General features: G+C 45.2%; 1 protein-coding gene across 2 annotated transcripts in view; it reads left to right on the forward strand.

Moving 5' to 3' along the window:
* The window catches only part of TMEM178B (transmembrane protein 178B), a 194,892-nt gene that overhangs the window by 43,557 nt on the left and 126,473 nt on the right, over positions 1-24,862 (forward strand). For both annotated transcript variants that reach the window (XM_032208084.1, XM_032208085.1), the window contains one exon: positions 13,467-13,580. In XM_032208084.1, the coding sequence (XP_032063975.1) occupies positions 13,467-13,580 (114 nt within the window). The remainder of the gene's footprint in view (positions 1-13,466; positions 13,581-24,862) is intronic.

Below are 24,862 nucleotides of genomic sequence, written 5' to 3' on the forward strand. Positions count from 1 at the left end.
AGAGGCTGCACACAGCTCCTGATAAAACAAGAGGAAAAAACTAGGGCGGGTAGGTTGCCATCTGCCCAGTCCTTCTTTCACATATTTAAGCTCTGACTTCATGCAGGACGAGTCCCATATTTTAGTGGTACGTTGGTCCCTTGCTTGGGACAGGGACAAGCGGTGATTACCTGCTGTCCATGCTGATATTGCCGTAATTTTAAATTATGATGCTTGGCGGTGAGGTGGGGAACAAAGTTCTGCTGCTTAGCAAACAGCTTGCAGTTAATTGAGTGATGGATTGAGGTCTGCTTTTAGACCTGTTGGGAAGGGGATTGATCGTGCTGTCCATAAGCTATGGTCCACAAGTAGGTGCATGAGGGCAGCAATCAGAAGGCCTGTTTTGTTTTATTTTTTATTTTTCCCAGTTTTGCAGCGGATGGAGGAAGGGGGATAGTCTGTAACTCAGTGCAGGGCAGAAATACTGCCTTTATTACCTGCCTTGAGATGTGATGAAGAAATATGTTGTGGAAAGGTACAGATAGAGCGGTAATTTGAATAGTAAGTATAGAATTAATAGCATGCACGGGCCTGTAATAACACTTGGATTTGGAATGAATTGTACAGATGAAAATAGGAGTCCAGGAGCACATAGGATGCTGAATCACAGAGCTGATGATTTCTAAAATCAAACACTACAGTTAAAGGCCTACCCTGTCATTTTAAACAATTAGCAATGAGACAGGGATGGAAGGTACAAAGCAGGGGAACAGCAGAACTCCTCCAGGGCTTCTGTTCACTCTGTTTATACAGCACTCTGCCTCAAGAGCACCTCTCTCCGATTTGCTATTACCACAGGCTACTGGGACGCAGGCATTTATCACATCTTGGACTAGGAGCAAAGATTAAAAGCAAATCCTGAGCTGACAGGGTCAGAATAAATGCCTGTTTCCTTAGCCCCTTCCTCCAAATAAAAAGCAGTGACCAAAACAGGGCAAAACTCCAGGGTGGAGTTCAAGGTCTACGCTGCACCTTGCAAACGGTGCTAGGACGGGCTTCATTCTCTGGCTCCATGCCTGCTGATGGGTCCCTGAGGATACGGCTGATCCCTCCAGGTCACACTGAGGCTCCTGCAAGCAGGCTCTTGAACTGTAAGAGGCAGAACAGCACTTGGGGCTAGAAAACCCCAGCGGGAGGCTGCTGGCCCTTTGGACATGGGGTGCTGGGACAAGACGGACAGGGACAAGTGCCTTCAGAGGTGGCGTGCCTACCTTTCAGATGCTGCTTGTTGCTGCTGTCAATGTTACATGAACTAATGTGCCTTTGGAAGTGTTTCCTTCAAGCTATGAGCCGCTGTTGACAGGCAGCAGAAATGTTTAGTCCAGCTTGCCCTGGCCAGAGCGTCTCACGCTGCCGGGAGTGGGAGGCTTTCATGCTCCGACCCGCTGATGAGATTTGACATTTTGGATAGGAGGGTGCAAGAAGGAGAAGTAGTTTGCTTGTACCAAGTGACAGGGGGATGTTACAGGCAAGGGAACATCATGTCGCGAAGCAAAACGGCCACCTCTGCCTTCCCAAAAAAGTGACCCAAAACAAAACACCACCCCAAACCTGACAGTGGCAACAAAGGCCAAGTTTGCTGCCCAGTCTGCACAGATCCAGCAGCAGGCTGTGCCTACTGGGTGAGAAATTCTCATCCCATTGTAGGCTTTCTACATTTCAACGTTCGCCAGCTCTGGGTCTAAGCTAGCGTCGTGTGATTTTAAAGCATCTTGCAATTTGCTGTGGCATCTCAAAAGAAGCAATAGATGCTGTTGGAGCTGCTTGGGTTTTCTCTCTGCTGTCCCATTACGTAACCTGGGCTGGCTTCTGCCATTTTGATCTCTGCTTTAAATTGTGTGTATTACACATCAGTTTAAAAAAAAAAAAAAAAGCCATGAATCTTAAGTAACATGCTTTGAAACTAGGTGCCTCTTGGGTTTGGCTAGAGCAACTTAATTCCCAGCTGAAGACCCTGCTGGCAGCCTTCTCACTGCTAACTTTCCTGTAGCTGTTGGCTCTCAGCATCCCCTGCTCATCCCAGAAAAATACTGGGAAAAAGAGAGAAGCTTGGGGTTTGAGGCAGGCAGATCTCTTCTGGGTTTCTGCCCCCGTACAAGGGCAGGCATCCTTCTGATGCTGTCAGTCACTCTGAAACCAGCGCTGCTTGTTTGGCGCAGAGTATCTGTAGCGATAGTGAGAATCTAGCCCGAAGTTGTTGACTTAAGTACATCGGAGTGCAGGCAGAGCTTGCTGCTAGCACCAAAAATAAGTTATTGTAGCTTTTGTGAAGAGGCATTCAGTGTCTAAGCCTTCTGGACACAAGGGCATATGATGGTGTAGCAAAACTCATCACCGGATAAATAAGGGCACAGTCCAGTCAATTGGAAAAATATTTTTTTGATCACGTCCACCAACCCTTCCTATTTCAAATCCTTCTTCAAGAATCATTTTCTTCTGTAAGAGAGAAACCACTTATGATTTCAGACAGCTGCAGAGAGATTAACAATATCTGTGGTTCATAGGTTTTAGAATGACCAAATGTGCTTTAGCTCATCTCAGATTTCACGGCACAGTTGCCTGATCTTCTTACCACCACCTTTATCTTCTGCTCTCTTTCCATCAAGTTGTCTTTTGTTTGACTACCTCATAAATATCTGCACAGGACTGAATTTCTGAAGGCCTTTATTTAGTTTCAAGCCCTCGTGTATAATAGTAAGTCGAGGAGCCACAGCATGGTACATGGTCTTGCAAGGGCAGGGCAGTCAGCTTTGAGACGTTTTGTGCCTCTGAATGAACGCTCCTTCACAAAGGACAGAGGAGCACTTGGCATGGGATTTGATGTCAACCCAGCAGCCAATGAATAATTTGTACAAGGGTAATCCAGGGAATGGCTTTGCAGAGAGAAAGCACGTTCAAACATCAAACTACTTCCAACTTTGAAGTCATTATACGTATTAACCTTATAATTTACTGGTCTATGCTTGCCAGTAGGCAGTGCCAGACTTTACTTCAAGGTAGTTGTAGTAGTGTGTGTCGGTCACTGTGAGTAGTTTGTGTTGGTCACTCTGTGTTTACTAAGTAGAGATTCAGTTTTTGAGTTTATGGGTCAAGAGACTTTGTGGACTTATGGGGGAAACTCTCCTCACTTGTTGAGGATGATGTGGCCTGTTAGCTTCACACTACACATGGATTTAATAACTGCACGGTAACTTCGGGAAGCGTTGTTTTGTACTAAGTGGTGTCTTGAAAATATCTCTTCCAACCATGCCATAAGACTTCTTTACACTGACCCCATTCTGGTTGTTTTAAGAAGGCTAGCAAGTCTTAGAGAATGCAGAAGGAAGGATGTACTTATTAAGAAAGGACACTTTCAGCCGAAGAGGGGATATATTTAAGATGTGAACCTTACATAATTTTCAAGTCTCAGACTCCTTGGTGGATAGGGACAATCTGTCTCACCAGCAAAGGAGGCTACAGGCTCAGTGCACAGTAGGTTGAGAGAACATTTCATGGCATGTCAGGGTGCACCCTTCCAGCTTTATCCACGCTGTAGTTTTCTCTGTGGCATGAATGAACGTGGGGGAAAAAGCAGCCTTGCTGAAAAGCTGATTCTGGATTCCTTCCTCACTTCTTTGATGTGCTTCTTTCCAGTTGGTGGCTGTTATGGAACTGTTGTCCTCTCAGACCCTGTGGTTCCCCATAGGTACCTATTTTTTTTTTCAAATGTGCAGAAGGGGATCTGTACTAATGGCATTGCACCTGCCAAATGTTCAGTGAAAACCACTTCAGCTCTTACATGTAACCACAGAATGAGTTAGGAAACCACATCTTGAGTTCAACATATAAGCAAAATGCTTTTTGACCTCGTGGCAATCCTTAACACAGGGGGGAAAAAGCAAGGCATTCTTCCCAAAGTTTCCTTAGTTTGATTGCAGTGAATCCCTAATGCGCTAACCCCCTTCAGAACTTCATCCTACTGTGTCCCTTTTCCACACCACGCTTTATGCTCAAGTGGAAGTTGTGAAACTTCCCTCCAAAGCTCACTCGAGGGACAAAATATACATGAAAATAGTATCATAGAGGTACATTGCATGGACCGCATGGATTTTTTTTTCAGGTCAATGATCTGAAGAGGCTGCGGTAGGTGCTGGATGAGGCTGCTCCTCTATGTGCGACCTTCTAGGAGCTAAGCCAGGAGCTAATGCACACCGCAGTTACCCGATGTGGGATGCGGAGCACCTGAATGAGGCTCTGCCATGGTGTGATTGCTGCTGTTTGAACATGAGGCTGAAATGCTGCAAGAACTCGAACTGCTGCAAGAAAGCTGAGTGCTTCCTCCAGCTTGGCAATGTGTGGAGCTGGCTGTAAACTGGTGGTATGGAGACCCAGAAGTGCTCTTCCACTTTTAGGAAGAAGAGCATACATGTATAGGAAGGCAACTTACATTGTCGAGTGCCATATAGAATAGCTTTCCATGGCACGGAGATGTGCAGTGAGGTCTAAGGGTGCCTGTGATTGCTGATCCTCAGTAGGCCCTGCTTCCCAAACATTTTATAGCTGGTTCAATGAATACCAAGCTTCATAGGAGTATCTTACTACCACTCACTACCAGCATCAGCTGATGGGCATTCATAAGATCACCGTGAACACAGGGAGTATCAGTCCTGGGATGCTGAAGTGCAGGCAGTCTAAATGAAGAGAGCAGGTAAAGGGATCATGTAGAGGTGTGAGACATGCAATCATCACTGCTGTTGAAGTTGATGGTAATTATTGCTGCTGATAAATGCACTTGTGGGGTGAGTTTCATAATCTAGTGATGGCTTTCCACTTGATTTTTCCAGAAGAAGCCTGTCGATGGCACAGTGCTTGCTGTGCTTGTTCTTTGGCTTGACAGCAGTGCTGAGATGATGCTTTATTCCGTGAGCTATTGGGTCATCAGTGAGTTTTTACTGGTAATTGCTGTCTCAGTGACTTTTTATTGATCATTTAATTTCTGCCTCCAAACAAGTAGGAGCAAATATTTTTCAGCCCTTTTAACCTCCTTAACTTCTCATTTGTGCTCTGCCTGCCTCTCCCCTGTGGCCAGCCCAATGCAAATAGGTGGACAAAAAGATTAATAGAAGGAAGGAGATGTCTTCTTCCTCTCAATTGCCCTGTGGCTTGGAGACTGTTATTAATAGCTGAAATAAAAATGTTTTGTAACCATCCTTTTGCTCCGGCTTCCTTGCCAGCCCCCTTTCCTCGGTCCCCGGAGAGAAAGTGTGAGCTCATCATTTTCCAATGCAAATTCAGCCTTTGGTCTCCTACTTGGAGCCTTATCCTGGGTGGAATATTCATTTTCTGCCAGCTGGGCACTCTGAGCAAGCTGCCATTTGCCGGGATACCCGTGGAGTATGTGGGGAACAGGCCTGCAAGAAGCTGTTCAGGCACTTTCTTTTTTTTTCTGCTCTGAAAATCTTGCTGGCTGCTCAGTGCATGCACACACGTCTGCACCTCTGTCTGTACTCAGACTGGCTGAAAAGGAAATCCAGGTATTTACACGTAGAGACACAAGTTGAAAATCAATGCAGGCGTTGCGGTCTGAAATCTGTGGAAGTCCTTGTGTGGAGTGGGACTGCCATAAATAGCCCACAAGTGACAAAGCAATTGTATATCTCTGGAAATCCACAGGCTTCGTGCCTTGCCTTCATTCCGCATGCACTCTGAATGTGATTGCTTTCTCCCTATCTGTAGAGATCTAATGGGTAACTGCTGCAAGCGAGCTGGCAGCTTTTTGTCCAAGATCATCTGAATAGAAATAGCATGCTGTCATTTACCACCCTGTTTCTGTGTGGGTAGTGTATAATACAGAGTGTTGGACCCTTTCAACCACTCCCTGCTACATTTTCACTCTTTTTTTTACAAGACAATTTTACCAGCAGAGCATTGTCTAACAAGGTTTATACTAAGCTCGAGGTTCTGAGATGACCTTTGCTTGGAAATCAAGTGAGATGAGCAGTAAAAGAAAAAAAAAAAGGGGAGGAAAAAGAGCAGGAAGGTTCTGTTTGTCACTCTGAAGAAACCTTCGATCACCTTCCTAATGAAAATCTTTAAGCCACATTCTTGTAATGTATTTGCTGGGTATGTGCCATTTCAGGGACAGAATATTATTTATCTTATGAAATCTTACGCTTTCAAGTGGCTGACAACTTAGTGAATGCAAGCGAGCTTTCCTTTCAGGTGAAATGGAGGATGCTCTAAGCTTCTGAGTGTGTTTCACTGCAATTCTGTGTCTGTCGTGTTTTCAGGTGGTCAGTGAAGACATTTAGATGTAAAAGCAGATTTAATAACATCAAGATCTGACAATTGAAGAGTCCCTTTGCCAGTGGCAGCCTGGCAGGCTGTCTGCATTTCTTCCAACAAGGAAGATGCAAATTCCCAGTTTGCTTGTTAAGTGCATTTAGAGTAAGTGCAATTGGTGAATTTTCATGTTGAAAAATTAGATCCTAAGCGAAGAGTTTAGAAGGAAGCAGACCCACTTGTGAAGCAATCTAATATGGCAGATGGTTTCAGTTGGAAAAAAAATAAAAAAGAAATATGTCAATGTTTCAGAAATAAAAAAAAAAATCTCCCCATACTTTCAACTGATAGAAGACTTCTGAATTCTTTGAAGATGTTGAAATAAGTTACAGGTGAGTTTAGCTTTATGGCTGGACAAAACGTTTTAGTTGATCTTACACTCCAGGTTATTCTCTCTTACCCTGGTTGTGCCAGTCTCACCCCCCTGGCACTGAATTCTCTTGCCTGCCAGTATTTGTAAGCACGGCTGGTGTTGATGACCACAGCACTTCTCCCCCTGCGTTAGGAGGGAGGGAGCTGCAGATCAGCCATCCAGGTAGGTGAGGCCTCCTTTTCTAGATGCTTTTCTAGAGCCGCGGTCACTTAGGGCTGCATTTCCTTTGGCAGTCCTTACCAGGAGGGTTCTGACTGTAGACACAGCGCAGGCTGTTGCTAAATTTGCAAACGTCTCTAAATTTGCAACTAGCATGGTACAATGGAGGTGGATTTGTAACTGAAACAGTTGGTGCTTATGATCTTGTGTATTTTTGGGGTGGGAAGGTTGTTACTTCAGACTGCCTCTGCTCTTCTCCCATTAGCTGAATTCCCGTTAGCTCATCTTCCAATTTAGCTGTGAGCCAATTGGCATGGCCTTACAGCACACTGTGCTACGAAGCAAAGCCTGGTGATTAGAGATGATCTAGGAAGTCATTTGCAAAAGTGTGCTCCTGATAAATGCCAAGTTTTGCTAGAGAAACATTCATCTTCCCCCCCAAGATGTAACCCTTGGACCTGTGAATTGGGAAGAGGGCTCTGTTGGATCATTCCCTTGACTCTTCCGTGAACCTGTAAACGGTGAGTGGAAGCTGCTAGTGTAGAGATACCAGCTAGGGGCCAGCCACTCAATCTTAAAAACAAACCAGATCTCAAACGAAGGGGAGCATCAGCCCCATGTCTTTGCAGCCCAGAGCAAGCAACAGTCAGTACCAAAAGTACCCAAAGCTGTAAAAGTAGCAGCAAGTCCTGCTGGCAGAGCAAGCTGAGCTGAGGTTCAGGAGGTTCAGGGTAATGCCAGAGCCAGCCCGGAACAAACACGATCTCCTGTTCTCAAAATTTGGCCCATGCTGCAGCTGCAAATCTATCTTGAGCTCCATTAATTAGAACATTGCCTTCTATTTATGCATAGGAGTTAATGAATATTCATCAGCCATGTTGATTAAGGTGCTGTTATTTGCATATTCTGCCAACATTTTTAGAGTTGTACCCTTAGGTATTCTGGTATTCAAGATATTCATGTGGCACCAAGGGAAAGCTTGATTAGGTATTATGAGGGGAGAAAGCTCATAATGAAGCTGGTCAGTGGTTGGAGTGGCTTGCTCAACAAGGTTGTGCATCTCCATTCCTAGAGGTATTTAAAACCTGACTGGACGAGGCCTGGAGCAACCTGAGCTAGTCTGAATTGGATTTTGACTTGGAAATTGTTCCTTCTTTGAGCAGGCATTTGGGCCGGTTGACGTCTAGGGGACCCTTCCAACGTATGGAAATCTGTAATTCATGCAGATTAATGCCAAAAGTATGGAAACATTCACATTTATAGACGGGCAAAAAAAAAGTAACCGGTATTTTCAAGGGTAGCATTATTCCGGAGGTAATGAAATAATCCTGCTAAGTGTTGGAATACCTTCTAATGAAGTCTCTGCCTTCATTAAGGATGGAGTTACTCATCGTGAGTTCATTAACTAGTCAGCGTATCTGGCTGCAATTCTCTCAGAGCAGCTGGTCAAGGTAGAGCTTATTTCTCCTCCCACCTTCCTCCAGGCTTCAGTGTGACCAGTTAATGCATGCTGGAATTGCCACAACCGTGCCCACGCTGCCTGCAGGTGAGTGCTGGTGATTCATCCAGAATGATTTCAGAGCGCGAGGGCAGGACGTGCAGCTCAGGGCAAGCAGCTCTTAGACTGCACCAGCCTGAATAGCCAGAGCCCCTTTGAAGGTTTGATAAGGTGCTAGCAGAATTTAAAAATGAAAATTTCTGACAGACAAGACTTGAGAGTGAGCCTGAACAGGTGTATGTGCCTCATGCCATTGCTTTGTGTAAGCTGGTCCCAGCTCTGTGCTTACAGCCCTGTCAAAACCATACTGGAACGTTAGGCTGAGAAACTGTGAACGTTTTCTGTTGAAGACCTACAGATATTCTGACTACAATGGGAAACAATTCGGGGCTAAATGGCCAAACTGCAGCCTCCATTTGCTGGGTATAGTTAGAGCCACTCCGTGAGGGAGCGGTAACCAAAACATGGGATTAAGGCAATTTCTCATACAGAAGGCAGTTTCTCATAATGAATAGCAAATATATGTAGTGAATGCAGCTTGCAAGCCAGAGGCTAAGATTCCTTTTACTAGGAAATGTTTGTGTAGTAATTCTCAAACAGATTTGTAAAAATTAGATCCAGCACAAAGGGCGAATTTTGTGGAATAAATTGCTTGCTACGAACAGTTCGTGCAGAGGTATCTACAAAACAGAAGGAGAAGCTGCCCGGAGGCAGCAAAGGCTCAGAACATCCACGTCAGTCTTTTCAGGGGAGCTCGTGATATCGAAAGCCTTGGCAGAAGCAGCCCAGCACTTCTTAGAAATCAACGTGAGTACTGCTGGAGAGGAACGGGTACCACCTGCGACAGGCAGAGACCTGAACGCAGAAACCAAGGTGCTCACCGTGTCGCTGCTGGCTTGTGATGGGGTTTGGCACGGCGCGCCAGGCGTGGCTCATCCAGGGGCAAGGAGCTGCTGGCTCCCTGTGGCTCCTGGCCGCTGTCACCCAACAGAGGCTGCAAGGAGAGAAATTGCAATGTGTAGCCCAAGGGTAACTCGGTGGTGGGCATCAGGCTGATCCGTACCTGAACCTGAAGGGTGCTTCCACAACCTGCAGCCCTGAAAGCTGGGGGAAATGTGGGAAATGTTGGAGTCCTGACTTGCAGGAGGGGAGCACAGTCAGATAACCCATGCACGTAGCTTTGATGTGCCATCTCAGGCTGGATCTGAAGCGATGTTAATGACACTCTTACCTAACTGCTCCTGCAGATTAGGTGGCCTTGCATGGAAGTGGCAAAGGGTGACTTTCTGTTGCCAGCTCCCAGGTGAGCCAGGCTGTATTATGCTCAACTATATGGTCGCAGCGATGTTATAAAATCCCGAAACTTGACAGCCATCTCTGCAAAAGTCAAGCTGACCTCACAGGGCAAATTCCTCCGGGCACTGCTGAGATAAAATTTGAGGATTGATGTCGCCAATATCCTGGTGGCATTTTGATTTTGTTTCATCCCCATTTGTTTTTTTGAAGAAGCCTGAAATATTCTTAAAGGAGGTGGCAATCGTGATGAAAAATGTTCTGGAAGAAAACTTGCTTACCCACCAGCCAAATCGAGTATGGATACCAGCAATATAACCTCCCTTTTTGGTTGATCCCGACCCTGTTTTGCTCAGAGTGGGAGAACATTGCTGCCACCCTGCATTTCTGCTCAGTGTGGGGCCTGAGCAGGGGAAGCTCCAGCAGTGCAGGGGAGCAGAGCTTCGCCAGCAGCTGAGCTCACGTCAAAATATTAGGGTAGTTCTGAAACAGGCTAGAAAGGAACTGCACAATGTTTTCAGGTGATGCTGTCAGCCACAGTTCTTTAGGATTTCCAGCAAACATTTCCCTTTAATCAGAGCAAGCTGGAACATACATCAGTGGGGCAGCTTCTTGGTTGCTTCGTGTTTCTTGTGGCCAACCCTGACACTTGTTATCATCGCTGTGTGGGTGAAAACCCCACTCACTGGTTTGCTGTTCAAATTACTGGGAATAGTATTTACATGCACAGCCCCGTTTGGTGTTTCCAAGATACACGCTGGTGCAGTTGCAGGGACTCAGCAGGGTGTGGGAGCAGGTGCAGACAACTGGTTCACATCTAAATGCTGGGCGGTCACTGCGCTACTGGAGTCTGAAGTAATCCAAGCTGGTAGAGGATAGCTCTGAAATAGCCCGGACTGTCTTCTCCTGAGTGTATTGAACTTGGTGTACACAGGGAAGTTCATAGGCTAAAGCCCCAGAGGTCCATTACAGCGTGTGGGCTGGCCCCTGGTGTACCAAAGCCGACTGTTTCACCCACTGATCCCCTCCTTGCACCTAAAAGCTTGGTTTAGACTGAAATATTTTGAGCCTGGTAACAAAACTCATCAGGCTTACCTGTTCCAGCAGTGAAACCACGCTTAACGCTTCGGAGAAGGATGGAAATCCAGGGCCAGCACCCTTGAGGGTCTGTCCTGAGGGTGGGTTTCCCTGTGTGAGACGAGCACAGGGAACAATTCCGTGCTCTGACAGCCCTGCTCAGTGCCCTCAGGGACCAGCCCTCACCTTTTGGAGGGAAGCTGGTGAGAGGCAGCCTGCTTTTCCCACCATATGCACTGAGTGCTTTCCCTCCTGGTCCTCGGGAGTCAAGATATTTATAGGATAATAGTCAAAATTTTATCTAGAGGTAGGAATTGTGTAGAAGTACGTGGTGTGGTTGGAAAGGACAGCACAGAATTTACCATGCACATCTGCCTGCGCTCCAGATATCATCAACCATTGCCACTGCAAGCACGCTCTCAGATCTAGATGGTCTTTAAATGTGTGCTTAGATCTCATTAACGCTATAGGGATGTAAGCAGAAGTCTAAAATCATGTATATGGTCAGGTAATGACCTGAATTTGGGCCATAATCTTTTTGTGCTTTAGGCTTTGGTAATAAGCTAGTGATCAGTACTCTGCATTACTACTAAAAGTATTTGCAATAAAAAATGGGAAGCTCGATGGACCTTGCTAGAAATTAGCCTCTTTGGTGTCAGAGGAGGTATTTCTGCTGATTACTTTAGGAAATGATAGCAATTGGAATAGGATCTTGTCTTCCTTCCTTCTGTGTGCTTTTATTTTGAGCCTTGGCTCCGTGTTCCTGTCTATCTGCATAAATCTTTTCTCTCTGCAGTTATCAGACAAAGATTATTTTCTGACAAATAAGCATTTTTCCACTTTCTTGCCGATGCTTCTGATCCATGAAAGCAGCCGAACAAAAGGGAATAGGAAATCCCATATGAAGACATGGTTGTGTTTTGGGGCTTTTTTTTTTTTTTTTTTTTTTTTTTTTTTTAAAGCTCTTTCCACACTAGCTTTCTTTTTTCCCTAAATACTATTCTTGGTTTGAAACTTTAATTCTGGGCGTACATTTGGTGCCCAGATGGTGCAGACTCACACAGAAGCCCATCACGCTGTCAGGGCAGGCGGATACATATGTAAATATTTTGCCTTTTTCCCCTATAATATTTGCCTTTGTCTAATCTAATTGCTGTCAAAGGCAGAATGTGAAGAATGCTTCAGAGAAGCAAACAAAGAGGACCTCCAATGTTTGCGTTGCACTAACTCTGGAAGATGCTGGTTGACTCGATTGCAACTAATAATTTTGTTGCATGGGTTTTTACTCACGCCGTGTATGAGCCAAGCCTGTGCCAAGCAATGCCTTACAACCAGGAGTAGAAACTTGCCTTTTTAGGGGCACAAGAGCACATTTAACCCCTTGGAGCTGCAGGTGAGGCTAATGGCTCTGCCTTTTCAGTTCAGGCTGACAGCAAGTGCTCTCTACATGTCTCTTGGTATATCACTCTCTCATCCTTATTTATGTGGTTCATTGCTTCATTTAATTTGTTCTATTGAGTGCATGTCTTAATGTATTTTTAATACATAAAAGCATTTCCAGTGCAGTTGCTCCTCTGACCAGTGGCAGCTAATAGCAAATGGTGTGGCCAACCACATTAGGGATGCCTGTTTGGTTATTGGAGGCCTGATCCAAAATACCATGATACTCATGGAAAAAGGGCTTACATGAGCTCTGAACCTGACTGCTTGGTGAGAGGGTCTAACGGAGCCACCCTTCTGGCAAAAAGGACGTAGGAAACCTTGCTGTTTTTCACCGATGCAGGAAGGGTTGCACTGTCACAGATTTCTGATCAGATGTGAAATTTGGCTGGGCTATAATTCGCAGAAAGCATCGGGCTATGCCAGACCCATTCCTCTAAGGACACGGTGCAGAGAGATGCCAGGAGATGACAGCCTGGAGGTGTGATTATTGTAGAGGAAGGAAAGTGGCTATAAAAGGAAAATAGGAGTATGTGACCAGAAGACAAACAGAAGCAGCACATGGTGCTGTTTTCCACGGAACATAGATGAAATCCTACAGGGGAAAAACCAACATTGCCTATTGCAGCCATTCATGTTGCCATTTGAAGCTTATTATCTCAGTGGTGCCAATAAATTCTGTTTGAGCCTGCTATGAAAGTGTCTGGGTGCCTTCAAGAGATGTGCCATAGCCTGCCGCATCTGCTTGGCTTGTTTTCTGGCTCTGGGCTGCAAGCGGTCAGAAAATGTGTTCTCTAAATCCATACTTCTTCCCATGGTGGTTTTATTATTGATGGTAAGATTAAAGGTGCTTGCTTTGCATATCTCCTGGAGCAGGGACACAGACACATATGGCAGGATAAGTGAAAATGGGAATCCCAGTTTCTCTGAGGTAAATGCCGGTATGCCTGATGTTAGCTCATGGTTCAGAGAAGGGAAATGAAAGAAGGGGTGACTTGCCACATTACGTCTGATGGTAAAAACAGATGCTGGCAGCTACTGTTGAGCCTTTGATGTATCATAAGTTTGCATGCGAGCATCCCCTACGACTAGCTTGAGCCTGTCATGGGCCACAAGTAGCATTTACAGTCACAGTGGGTTGGTAGTAGGGATTGCTTTGCTATCAGCCTCTGCTTTTGCTTGTCAGTTCTGTCTGGTCTACAGCTGGGACAACATGTTGCATTCATTTAACAGCACTTTCTCTCTTATCCATTTTGCCTTTTCCAGGAGCAATTGAGCGGTGCACGTACATCAAGTACCACTACTCCTCAGCGACCATTCCCAAGAACCTCACCTACAACATCACCAAGACAATCCGCCAGGATGAGTGGCATGCCTTGCGTGAGTACTGCTGGCTTTCTCCTCCGTTTTCCTCATGTGCAGACTAAGGGAGGTACCCGCTAGTAAATGAGAAGAGCGGCTTTGACAGACAGCCCACTTAGAGCTCTGTTCTCACGTGCAGTTAGTCTTTGTAGCAGATGGATCGATTTGCTCTTAGGACCTACATCTCTTTTTGCTGCTGACTAGAAATTCTGCTGAGGCATGAAAAACTGGTGGTAGGGAAGAGGCATTCATGTGCAAAGATTAATATTTAGTTAAATAATAAAATGAATAACCAGATCAATGCTCTATTTTTTAATTTAGTGGAATTCTTGGTATGTAAGGGTATTCTCATGCAGTTCATGCTACTGCTGAGTTTCCTGCTTCCAGCAGAATTCATTGCTGGCTTTGTAGAATATGTCCTGCTGCCTGCAGCTCCTGAGCGAGCGTGGCATCACTCTCCTTTGAAGATGTAAAAAGAGATGCTGCACCCTTTAAGGCACAGGGAAGGAGCATTTAGCCCTCAGTGATAACTGTAGCTGGTGGTCGCCAACTTGTAATATTTGCTGAAGCCAACAGTATCTGACAGGGATGGAAGGAACTGCCTCGAGATGTATGGCTGGCCTTAAAGCTTTTCTCCTCATACTGGAAACGGAAAAGGGCTTTCACTAACAAGAAGAAAGAGGTAGGATTTCACGAGGAAGGATACCACTGCCACTTCCTCTTGCTATTACATAGTCATAGAGACTGATGAATGTTCAGGGTTCCTCCGCAGTCTAAGTAGTTAACAGCCCTTTGAAGATGACAGAAATGAAGGGATGCTGATTCTGCTGATTTGAAAGGTGGCAGTGAGCAGCTACTGTCTAAGCCATCAGCTTGAGAAATGTGTAAGACCTCTGGTATTTCCAGGGCTTTTGGTCCCTGTTTCGCTCCTGCCTTGTGTGGCTATTGCTCTGTTGGAAGCCTCTTATGCTCTGGGGAGGAGAAGCCATAATGATATACTTCACTTTCTGAATTGGTAAGGTCAGGCCTGGCTTTCACTGGTGCTTGTATGCTTACCTGGTAAAATCTGATAAACCACTAAGGAAGTTTTAGAAGATCTTGCTAAACTCCTCTATTTTTTATGAAATGTGTCTGTGTGGCTAAATACACATTGTTTAATTTTGATATGAGTTTGGTATTCCTTTTACTTATCATGCTTCTGCTTCCCTCTCAGAAGGTAGGTAGTAAGATGACAGTCTTGAAAAATACTTTGCTATGCTTGTTTGTCCCTGAAATCAGAAGATTGGGTAGTAGGAACCTCTCAGTTTCCTGCTACCACCTGTCTTCTCTGGTGTCAGTTTTAAGCTAAAAGTTCTCTTCTTTGGGGAGGGAGGAGGACAAACAACCACCCCTCAGAGAGAGGTGGATGTCTCCTATTAGATTTCAATACGAAGGGGCTTCAGTTTATTCTTCTGGCTGCATATCTGTGCTTTTGCCACTGCTGTTGAGTAATCATGACTCTTCTGCAACTCTTCTCTAGGAACTTCCCTTATTAATATAATAATTATTGCCTTAAAGAAGTCCATTTCAGCAATGGCTCAGGTACAGGGCTATCCTGAGGCTGTTAACCACTGATGTGCCTGGCCACGTTAGTCCCTCAGCGTGTGCATCCCGCGGTGGGATCAGCGAGTTCCTTAGCACGGTTGTCAGCAGCCTTCAGGAGCACGCTTGGCAGTCCCCGAAGTGGCAGTCTAGACACGGCACTCTCCCATTTACATATCTGATCTGGTTCGAAGCACTTCCAGGGTGAGGCTGTTTGTTTCTTTCCCAAGGAGGGTACACCGAGTGTGTGGGGGTGTGCATATTGCTGACCCAGATTCTCTTGCTAGTTCATGAGTCAGATAAGTGTAGGCAGATGCAGGTAGCCAGATTCAGGCTTCAGTTCTACCTCTGTATAGACGGAGAAGGAAAAATACTTTGCCAAAGCTCTCTTCTCCAGAGCAGTTGGGTGCAATGATGAGTGTTTGATACATGGGGTACGCACAGGCCACTGCATTCAAGTTGCATGTAGTGCTAAAGGTGCTTGCAACCTTGCTGTTTTTTCCACAATATTCCTTAAAAGACAAGGACAACAGCAATCTTTTCAAATAGTGCTCAAGCTGAGGGGAATGTTCTCCCTTTAGGAAACATTTGTGATGGAGCAGCCACAAGCAGTATGACAAAGTACCTTCAGAAAGTCCCTGTAAGTGTTCCAGCCTCAGCATCTGGTGCTTTTCTGTACCTCTGGACTAGCTTCATGCAGGGCACAGCTACTTCAGCACACCACTGCTCATGCTGAGGCAGAATAACGCTTCCAAGTCAACATGAACTTTATTTTCCTCTGAATAACTTCCCATTCAGAACTTCCCTTCCCCTGATTGTTGGGACAGGCAGCGGAGGAGCAGGCCTGTTGTTCCTCGTGGTCTTGACATGGGTAACTCCTCAGATCTGCACTATGAGATAGAAGAACAGACCCTATTTCCTGATGGAAAATGGGACAAAAATGGCATCTGGAGAATTTCAGCAGAACTGGAAAGGTGAAACTGGAGTGTCCGGGCCCCCTGCTAAAGAAAATATCACTTCCAGGTGGAAGCCACTGCTGTCCTTTGACATACCTGCATTTCAGTAGCGGTTATTTTCCTTTTTGGGTGCATGGGAAGCAAATCATGAATTTGGGAAGGAAATTCATTGTTTTGTATGCATAGTGCTTTGGAGAGCAGAGAAAAGAGGAGTCGGCCATGCTCAACATGCTGCTTTCTTCAGGCTGGCAGGCAGGACTGGTGCTCCAGCAGTTTCTCTTGGATTGCAGGAGTGGGTGAGGGGAAACTTGAGGCTGAGGACCCCATGGCAGCAGTTGGCACGGAAAGCAGAGATTCCTCAAGCTGTGCTGTCAGCTGTGCTAGAATAACCCAGGGGAGCAGCTGGACCTGGAGGGAAGGTTGGGGCTGACTTCATCATTTTTGATTTTTGTCTTTTTTCATTCTGTTTGACATTTTCAAGATGGAACCTCAGCTCCAAACTGATTGCCTGTGGCAGCATGAGCCAGGGAAATAAGACTTCACTTCCCTGCAATCACTTCCTCTCAGCTCTCTCTGGTTAAATAGGGAGGGAGGGAGGGAAGGGTGATTGTAGTATTGCCAGCTTTCTTCTGTCAGGGGACACTGTTCATCTAACTAGACAAAACTAGTGTCTGTACAAGCTGGGAGGGGAAGGGAGAAGGGAAAGAGTGCTGTGCCCAACAACTTGGAGCACAAGTAGCTGTCTCTTCTGGAAGATGCTGCTGTAATGCTATGATTGAGTCACTGTTACTCATCTACCCTGTCACACTTTGGCCCCAGCCTCATGCACAGAAATTTGGGCTGGAGTTCTGGCTTCTGAAAAACCCAGCAGCAGCACCGATCCTTTTAGAAATGGAGGTGTAGATTATTTGAATGAAAATCTAAACAGTTCTATATTTGTGGGCATCTTTTGTTCCATGTGTTTTGTGTTCCCAATAGGTTTCCTTTCGTTGTGCTATGGATTTGTGCTCCCAAAACATGGGGAAAGTGGTTGTGACAGGGGCTTGAGCTGCTGAATATGGTACAGACATAAGGAGTGGTGCAAGGCATTTTCAGATCATGGAATAAGCATTTCAATGAGATGACTGTAAGAAATGACTGTAAGATGACTGTAAGAAAGCTGGCCATAAAAAAAGTTAGTGCTTCCATTCTAGCCTTCCTCACTGCAGTCTTGGCAAGTGAAGGAGAAAAGGGGCTTTTCTAGGGCTGTCTTCCCTACAAGACAGGCAAAGAACTCTACTATAAAACACGAGTTTTAAAGCATTGCAAACAAGCAACTTCCTGATGTGTGTTCTTGAAGAATGAGATTTTTTTTTTTTCTTTTTCTGAGAACAAACCAAACTATGCTTCTTCCTTTTCTCCTTCAGTGGTAGCTAAAACGGGACAAATGCTGTATGGTGCTCAGAGCCTTTGTATGGCACAGCTCCCTGTGGCTTGTGCTCTATTGCGTGAATGTCTCCAGATCAGGAGAGATGAAAAATTCTCCCAAAGCTGTTTATTTTGCTGACTCACAGAGCCTATCACGCGAGGCAGATAGCAGTGTTTCTCTGCCTGGTATTTTTTCCTTCCTCCCTACATGTCACAAGCCTGAATTTTTACTTTGGATTAAACCTGGCCACACAAGAGGGAACGTGTGTTTGTGTCTGTTCCTCTCCACCTTACTTTTGGCTCCTAGGCCTGTCCTCTTCAGTGCTGGGTCAGCAGCTGTCTTCTGTGCCCAGGAACATGGAGCGTGCTGCATCTGGGCAGAAAGGGGCTGGAATTGCTATGGAAACTGATCTCCTCCTGCACAGCTGAGGTAGAAATTGTCACCACGCTGCTTTGGGGAGAACCGGTTCACAAATAGGTAGCTGCTGCTTCCTGAGAAATGCTTGGAATTCTGTTTTTCTTCTTTTTTTTTTTTTTTTTTTTTGAACATGCCTTGTCTGGCACACTCTCTTAACTGTCTCCTACCTGCTGCTTCTGCTGTGCGGTCAGAAAATGGGCTCTGAGTTTAGGGTATTGAGATGGGGAACTGCGTTGTCAGGAAAAGAGGAACCGTGAAGCTTTGTGTTAATTAGAAGGACAACATTTGCCTTCTCTGTTGAAAATTGCAATAATCTTCTGTTTGTGGTGCTCTGAAAGCCATTTGCATAAAAAATGAGTTGTGAAGACAAAAGTAATAGCCTGACACATTGTGAGAGCAGCAAGCATTGGAGGAAATGAAGGATTTCTACAGGATGTGGAGAGTGGTAATATTTTAATTTGTATTGCATCTCTTATGCTGAGGTCTCGATGGATTTTATCAGCCTTAATGGTCCAAACTTTGCAGGCTCTCTAGGAGAATAAGGCACTCATTACCCCTCGGCTTCTTGATTTAGGCCTAGGAAGCACTCAGCTGCCTCCTTATTGCTGGGTGTGAGGGACTGGAAGAAGCTCCTTTTGTGGAGGTCACTTGTGGTGCTGATGGGAGAGGCAGCAATTAGCACTCTGGAGACGACAGTCGTGTCTGCACTGCTGAATTTACAGGCTTCCCGAGCCCGGGGAACGAGCTGCTGAGATTTGTGCACAAGCTCAGATCATAGCTTGACAATGCATTAGTAACACCAGTAGGCTCATGGGCTTGACCCTGTCTGATGCTTTTATAAGCAACAATAAATATTTCATTCCTGTATCTGTATTAAGTGCTGACCCGAGAGAATTTTTACTTTTTTTTTGCTGGGTACTACTGAAAGCAGTGTTTGAAATAAATAGGCAGCATCCCACTTTCCTTGCTCCTTTCCTCCCCACTCTCGACCACATTCCCTTGGGTCTCTTCCCATTCCTATCTCCCCCTACAAGGAGATGCTGTTTCATTTTTAATTAGCCACCTCGACCCCCAGATGGAGGTACAGGCTGAGGGATGACACCAGCCATATGATGTCATTCCCAAATGCACGGGCTGTGAAGCAGACGGGACAGCCATCCTGCAGGTTAGTCATACAGCAGGTGCTCACGTGCTGGTGTTGGATCCCCGTAATATTCGTCGTTCCCAAAGCTATTGCCCAGGTGGTAGAGACAGCCCTTATTTCCACCGCTCTCTCTGTTGTAGGGTTTTCTTCACATCTTTCTATTTCAAGCTGAGATATAAAAGTGGTCTTAGGTTTTGATGCCCAAAAAAACCCACCCAACCTATTTTGAAACCTTTAAGGGATTTTATTGCCTTCTGCTGGGTTTCATCTTAGGCTCTGCTAATATGGCAGTGACCTTAATACCTGCAATAGCAAATAGCTTCTCCAACTGCATATGAGCTTTCTAGCTCAGAGGCAGAAGAGCAGGGGAGGAGTAAGGAGGATAGGCACGAGAACTCCCCATCCTGAGTTGTGACAGGGATGCCTGAGGAGGAAACATGGGCAGGGGTTGGGAAGGCAGAAAATGAGGACAAGGAAAGGGGTGAAACTTCATCTGGGCTGATGAGCGTGGAGAGATGGGACCAGGGATTAACTGGACACAGACTGGGGTACAGGCTAGGGCAGCGGGAGGGGAAGTACACAAACAGCCAAGCTTTCTGGGGATGGGAAATGAGCAGGGAAGAAGACCCTCTGAAGCCCTGTGTGAAGTGCATGAGTCAAGAGTCTTACTGTGTATCTACTGCCAGCACATCTGTGAAATGAAATGCCCTGTGGGAGTGGGGGTCTCATCCTGCTCCCCTGGCCAGCAGGGCTGCTCTATCTGTATGGTGGCATCCTGTTCCTGCCGCTGGGTCCTCCAGCAGCTGGCATAACCACGGACTCTGGGTGGTGAGAAGAGTCTTATTCTGGTGTACCACCCACTGCTCTTCATGATCAGTAAGAAACCCCTTGCTACAACTCCTGCTTTTGTCGTTTTTTTCCTTTGAATTTAGGAATGTATACAGGTGACAAAATCATGAGCCTTTTTAAGGCTGCAAGCACAAGCATGTCAAGTTAGGAGATGGCACAGTTCAGGCTGCATACTTGGCCTTAATTTATCCTCTCCAAGCACACTCATTATCAAGTCTTTAATTACTGTAACACCTGCTGTATTTTCTACAGGACCCCTGCCTTGTTCCACACATTTGGGATATTCAGTTCATATTCAATAAGCTCTTCAATGTCTGAATTTTCATTGCTTAGTGTGTTGCTGCTGGCCTTTTATCACAGAACACAACTCCTCATCCACAGAGAGAGTTTTAAACTATTTCACAAACTTTGTGGCACTTGTCATAATCGTACCAAAGTGTGGCACAGATATTAAGTTTGTACTTTACAATCTCATTTGAGGTGGGCTGTAGCTTCCATTCTGGGCTTGCAAATTGAAATTAACTGCTTTTTTGGAGATGATTAAGACTTGCTTTTTGCAGTATTTGGCAGCAATGCGTGCTCCACAGCCTGTAAATCAGACTCCAAATGGTCACCCAACTCAAGCTGTGGTCAGAGTAAATGAGGAAAACACGGTTAGGGGCTGCCTCTGAAGAGGTTTCAGTGAATTGGCCTATCACCACTGAGGACTTCTGGGGTAAGCATAGAGGAAAGTGCTGGTGTCAGAGGGAGGAGCATCAGCGGTGTGTCAGCAGACTGATCTCAGCTCCTACTGCTCTTAGAGGCTTGCATGGGTTCCCAGCTTTCACACCGACCCTTTTAAAAGGGTCACAGTTTCTCTCTTCCTAGCTTTGGCATGCTTGATGCTGCACCTTCCAAAACGTTTTGATATTTTTGTTTGCTTTTGCTATTTGTACGTGCAGGCACCTAGATTCACCTTGGCTTATGTGATGGTTTATGTTGCCTCCCATCGTGTCAGGAAAAAGAAAAGCTTGTTTTACTTCTGTCATAGTAAAGGGTCTTAGAGTACTGCAGGAGCAGCTCTGAGTGCAGGGAAGCCGAGAACAACCTCCCTCCAGCCTTACTTGTGACTTTTGCAAGAGAGCATTAGCGACGTTTTGCCAGTTGCAGCGTGGAGATGTTGACAGGTAAAACATACCATCACTAATCATTTCCAGTCATTCAGCCAGTCAAAATATAGCTTTATTAATATGCACACAGTGTGCTCTGTTTCCCTTCTTTCTCTCTTGAGAGAGACAGAGGGGGAGAGATGGGCGTTTTTCTATGTCTCCTGGCTAATCAAGAATGATGCCTTGTGCATTCTTAGGGTGAGAACACAGGAAAGAACAAACAGGATGATCTAATGGGTCTTTTTCATCTCTGACTTCTATAATTTTTGATTTATATACCGATTTAATGCCTGGTTTATGATGATTTATATCGTGGTTTATTTATACCCCAGCCTGATGCCCCACCCCATACTGTTACCAAGATGAAAGTCAGCCAGTTAAATATTTCAAGGTGATTACATGCCACATGCCACATACAGGGCTAGTAATGAGGAGTAAGTGCTTCCTTGCATCAGTGCAAGAAAGACTTAAGTGGAACGCTTTGGAAATGAGATTATTGTGATTTGTTCACAAAGCCATGCGCCGTCCACAAGGGAACATCGCAGCAGCCAGCGTGAGATAGATGCCAGTGAACTTGGAGTCAAACAACCTGGCTTTGACCCTGACAGAAGCTTTAGGCTGAAACATGTAGGTGATTTTTACATGTTGGTAGGGACTAGGCAGTGGTTGCCAGCTTCATTACGGTTTTGCAGTGATGCTATTTGTACGTGGAGTTACAGAATAAACCTGATCCTCATGTACAACCAGGACGTTGTCCTACTTCTTGCTGCTCTTAAAAGGTCTAAAATGTGTGAATATTGATATACGAAAACTAATGCAGCTTTATATTGGATTCCCCTGCTATTAACTGAGCCCTGATGATTTCAGGCCCAGTGTCAGAGCTGAATGTAGTTCTGTCCCAGGAAGACTGAAGCTGAAGGATTTCTGAGGGCCCATCTCAGGACTCCTTAATTGGCTGGGTGAATCACAGTTTAGCTATTGAAATTATTCCCTGCCCACCTCCAGGAACTGATTGCACAGTTGGTAAGGGAATAGGAAATCAGGAATATAAATCAACTGCAGGTATCTCCTGTGGGACTTCAGAGTTCAGTCTCTCAAATCTCATCTGACTGTTCTGGATGTAGGTTATATTTAATGGAGCTTAAGCCTGCGTGTCCCTCTGCATCACTGGAATTATGACAGCTAATTTGAGTATCTGCCACTGCTGTGTCAAATTGATCAATATCTTTCATAAATACAAACTTTATCTCTCCCTCCAACTTTCTTTTCTGGCTTGCACTTTGCATCTGTTTCCTTTTTTGGTTTTGTTTTTTTCTTCCCAAACTTGATTTTCACCAAGGTGTTCTGAGAGAGAAAATCAATGGAAAAATATCATTTACTGCCATAAGAGCGACTTCTTTGCCATACACAACACAGGCTGTAAATAATTCAGCAGGGTGCGCGTCCTTTCTTTTCTCCCATAAGAGTGGCTTTATTAAAATTTAATGGGAGGGGACATGGAGGTGGATGAATAACTTGTTTTATCTCATACAATCTTGAGCAATACACTAGCTCTGTGTTGGCTGCTCCTCACTCATCACAGGCACATGCTAAATCAGCCCTCCTCTTACAGAAGTCATTCTGCAATATGTTGTTACACCCGTGAGCGTGGTGTAATGCCATTCCTTATGACTCTTGCCTGACTGTGGTGTCTTGGGAAGAAGAGGGTTAAACTGCCAAGGCAGTGCCTTGTCTTTTTTCCAGTATTGGGAAGAAGTCAGCAGTGTCACAAATCCATATACACAAAGATCCTAATCAGAAGGGAGTAATGAGCAGGGTACTAAGAGTTTGGATCTGCTTATATTTATACCAGAATAACAATTCTACTGAAACAAGCATAGACATTGTGAGATTAAAAATAGAGAAATCAGCATCTGGGTGAAAAATAATGGGTTTTTCAGAAAAGCGCTCCTTTGAAATTTTGGACTTTTTGATATTTAGGCACTAAATCAGTGGAATTGAACAGATCCCAGAGTTCCCTATTCCTGGTGTCAGTGCTGCTGCTGGCTGTGCAGTGCATCTTCCACCCCAGCATCCTGAAACACCTGGGCAACGCTTCTCACTTGGTATCCTTCTGATATAAACAGGGTGCAGAAAGAGGAATGTAGCCCAGTACACCCATTTCACATGTAGACAAAGAGAGTTACAGGGAAGTTAATTGACCTGCCAAATGTCACGCAGAGAGCGAGTGGGAGAGCCAGAAACAGAACTCAGGTCTTTGGACTCCCGCTGCTCTAAGTGCTAGACAATGCTGCCTCCTGTAGCGCCAGAGATCACGTAGCATATCTCCCAGAAAAGACCACTGTGAAATTCTATACCAGTAAAAATGTCTTTTTTTTTCTGAAGATATTAAAAAAATATATAACAATTTCCACCAGAAAGCTTACTAACCCAAACTGGAATGCATTACATACATTAGCGGTGGTTTTCTCTTAGAAATAATGGGAAAAAAAAAGCTTTTGAAAATGCTGGTGGTGAATTAAGGTGCACAAAGTGGGGATTCCTCAGCAGCTTCTGAAAACAAAGTCTTCAGAGAAGTCTGCGGGTGAGTAGCTAGAATCAATTTCAAGAATTATCTTCCTCAGAATATGTAGGTGCTGATGGATTTTCTGCCATGTCTGAATTGGACTCTAAATCAGTGTCCTCAGTGATTGTCATGACAACTGGTACGCAGAGCAAGAATAAAATGCTTGTAGTCAATGTCTTACCTGCGAGTAATCTTTACTGTCATTTTATTTGAAAAGTAATCAAATGAGTGTGCTTCGAGAAATAATACTTATAATCAGTCCTATTACACAGCCATGAAATAATCGGGGAGAAGAAACACACACGGTGGAAAACTGCAGGCAAGTAATTTCCAAATGGCCCTTCTGATGTGGCCTGGGGAAAATTGGTCCTGTATGGCAACTCCTCTGCTCCTCATCCCCAAATGGCACAGGTGAGGAGCTGGCTGACCGACAGGCGTAGTCCTGCACCGTGACCATAGCTGTGAGCCACCCACTGCCAGGGGCTATTGCAGCTGCCCGTGACTTTGATGTAAACCCAGGCTGAGCTGATGTTTGGCTTGTTTCAGGAGTATCTTCATCCCTCATGGAGCTCAACGTGTCAGGATCTACATGACTGATTCTGATGTTGTGTGCATGAAGGTTTTTTTGTCTTTCAGTAACCAAGCCTGGGCTCCTATGCTTAGCCCTTCACTGGAGCACTAGCCCTCTGTAGCAACTTCACTGTTGAAGTAGAAAAGTCTGTGGTGACTGTTTTCAGGAAGGACCAGATTTTTCACAGGGAAGGGGTTGAGAATCTGTCTTTAAGAAGCAGATCTTTCCAGTAAAAGCCTTTTGTAACGAGGAACGGGGCAGAGAAATACAGAAGCTACTTGATGTGGCACTAGGATTGCTTCTTGGAATAGTCCTCCTGAAGTTTTCCAGGAGGAATCAGTGGCTCTGCAAAATGCTGAACTGTCAACTCTGGTAGGCAAAGCTCTTTGATAGACCGAGGGGCAGCAGCACTTTGAAAATGTGCGGTGCATAGATGGATGAGATCACCTGGTGTCTCTTTGGCTGCCAGTCCACAGGATTCTCAGATTAATGGTTCTGGCATTGGCTTTCCACAGGAAGGCATCCCTATGTGCCTGAGAGAACAGAATTTCGGAGGTAAGCGAATCCCTGTTTTACAGCAGTCAGATGACAACAAGTGTAATTTAAAGATATGCTTTTCTTTATTGCTACTGGGGGAGACTAAGAGTTTCACTGGCCAGA

This window comes from Aythya fuligula, chromosome 1, assembly GCF_009819795.1.
Source record: "Aythya fuligula isolate bAytFul2 chromosome 1, bAytFul2.pri, whole genome shotgun sequence".
Classification (NCBI taxonomy): Eukaryota; Metazoa; Chordata; class Aves; order Anseriformes; family Anatidae; genus Aythya; species Aythya fuligula.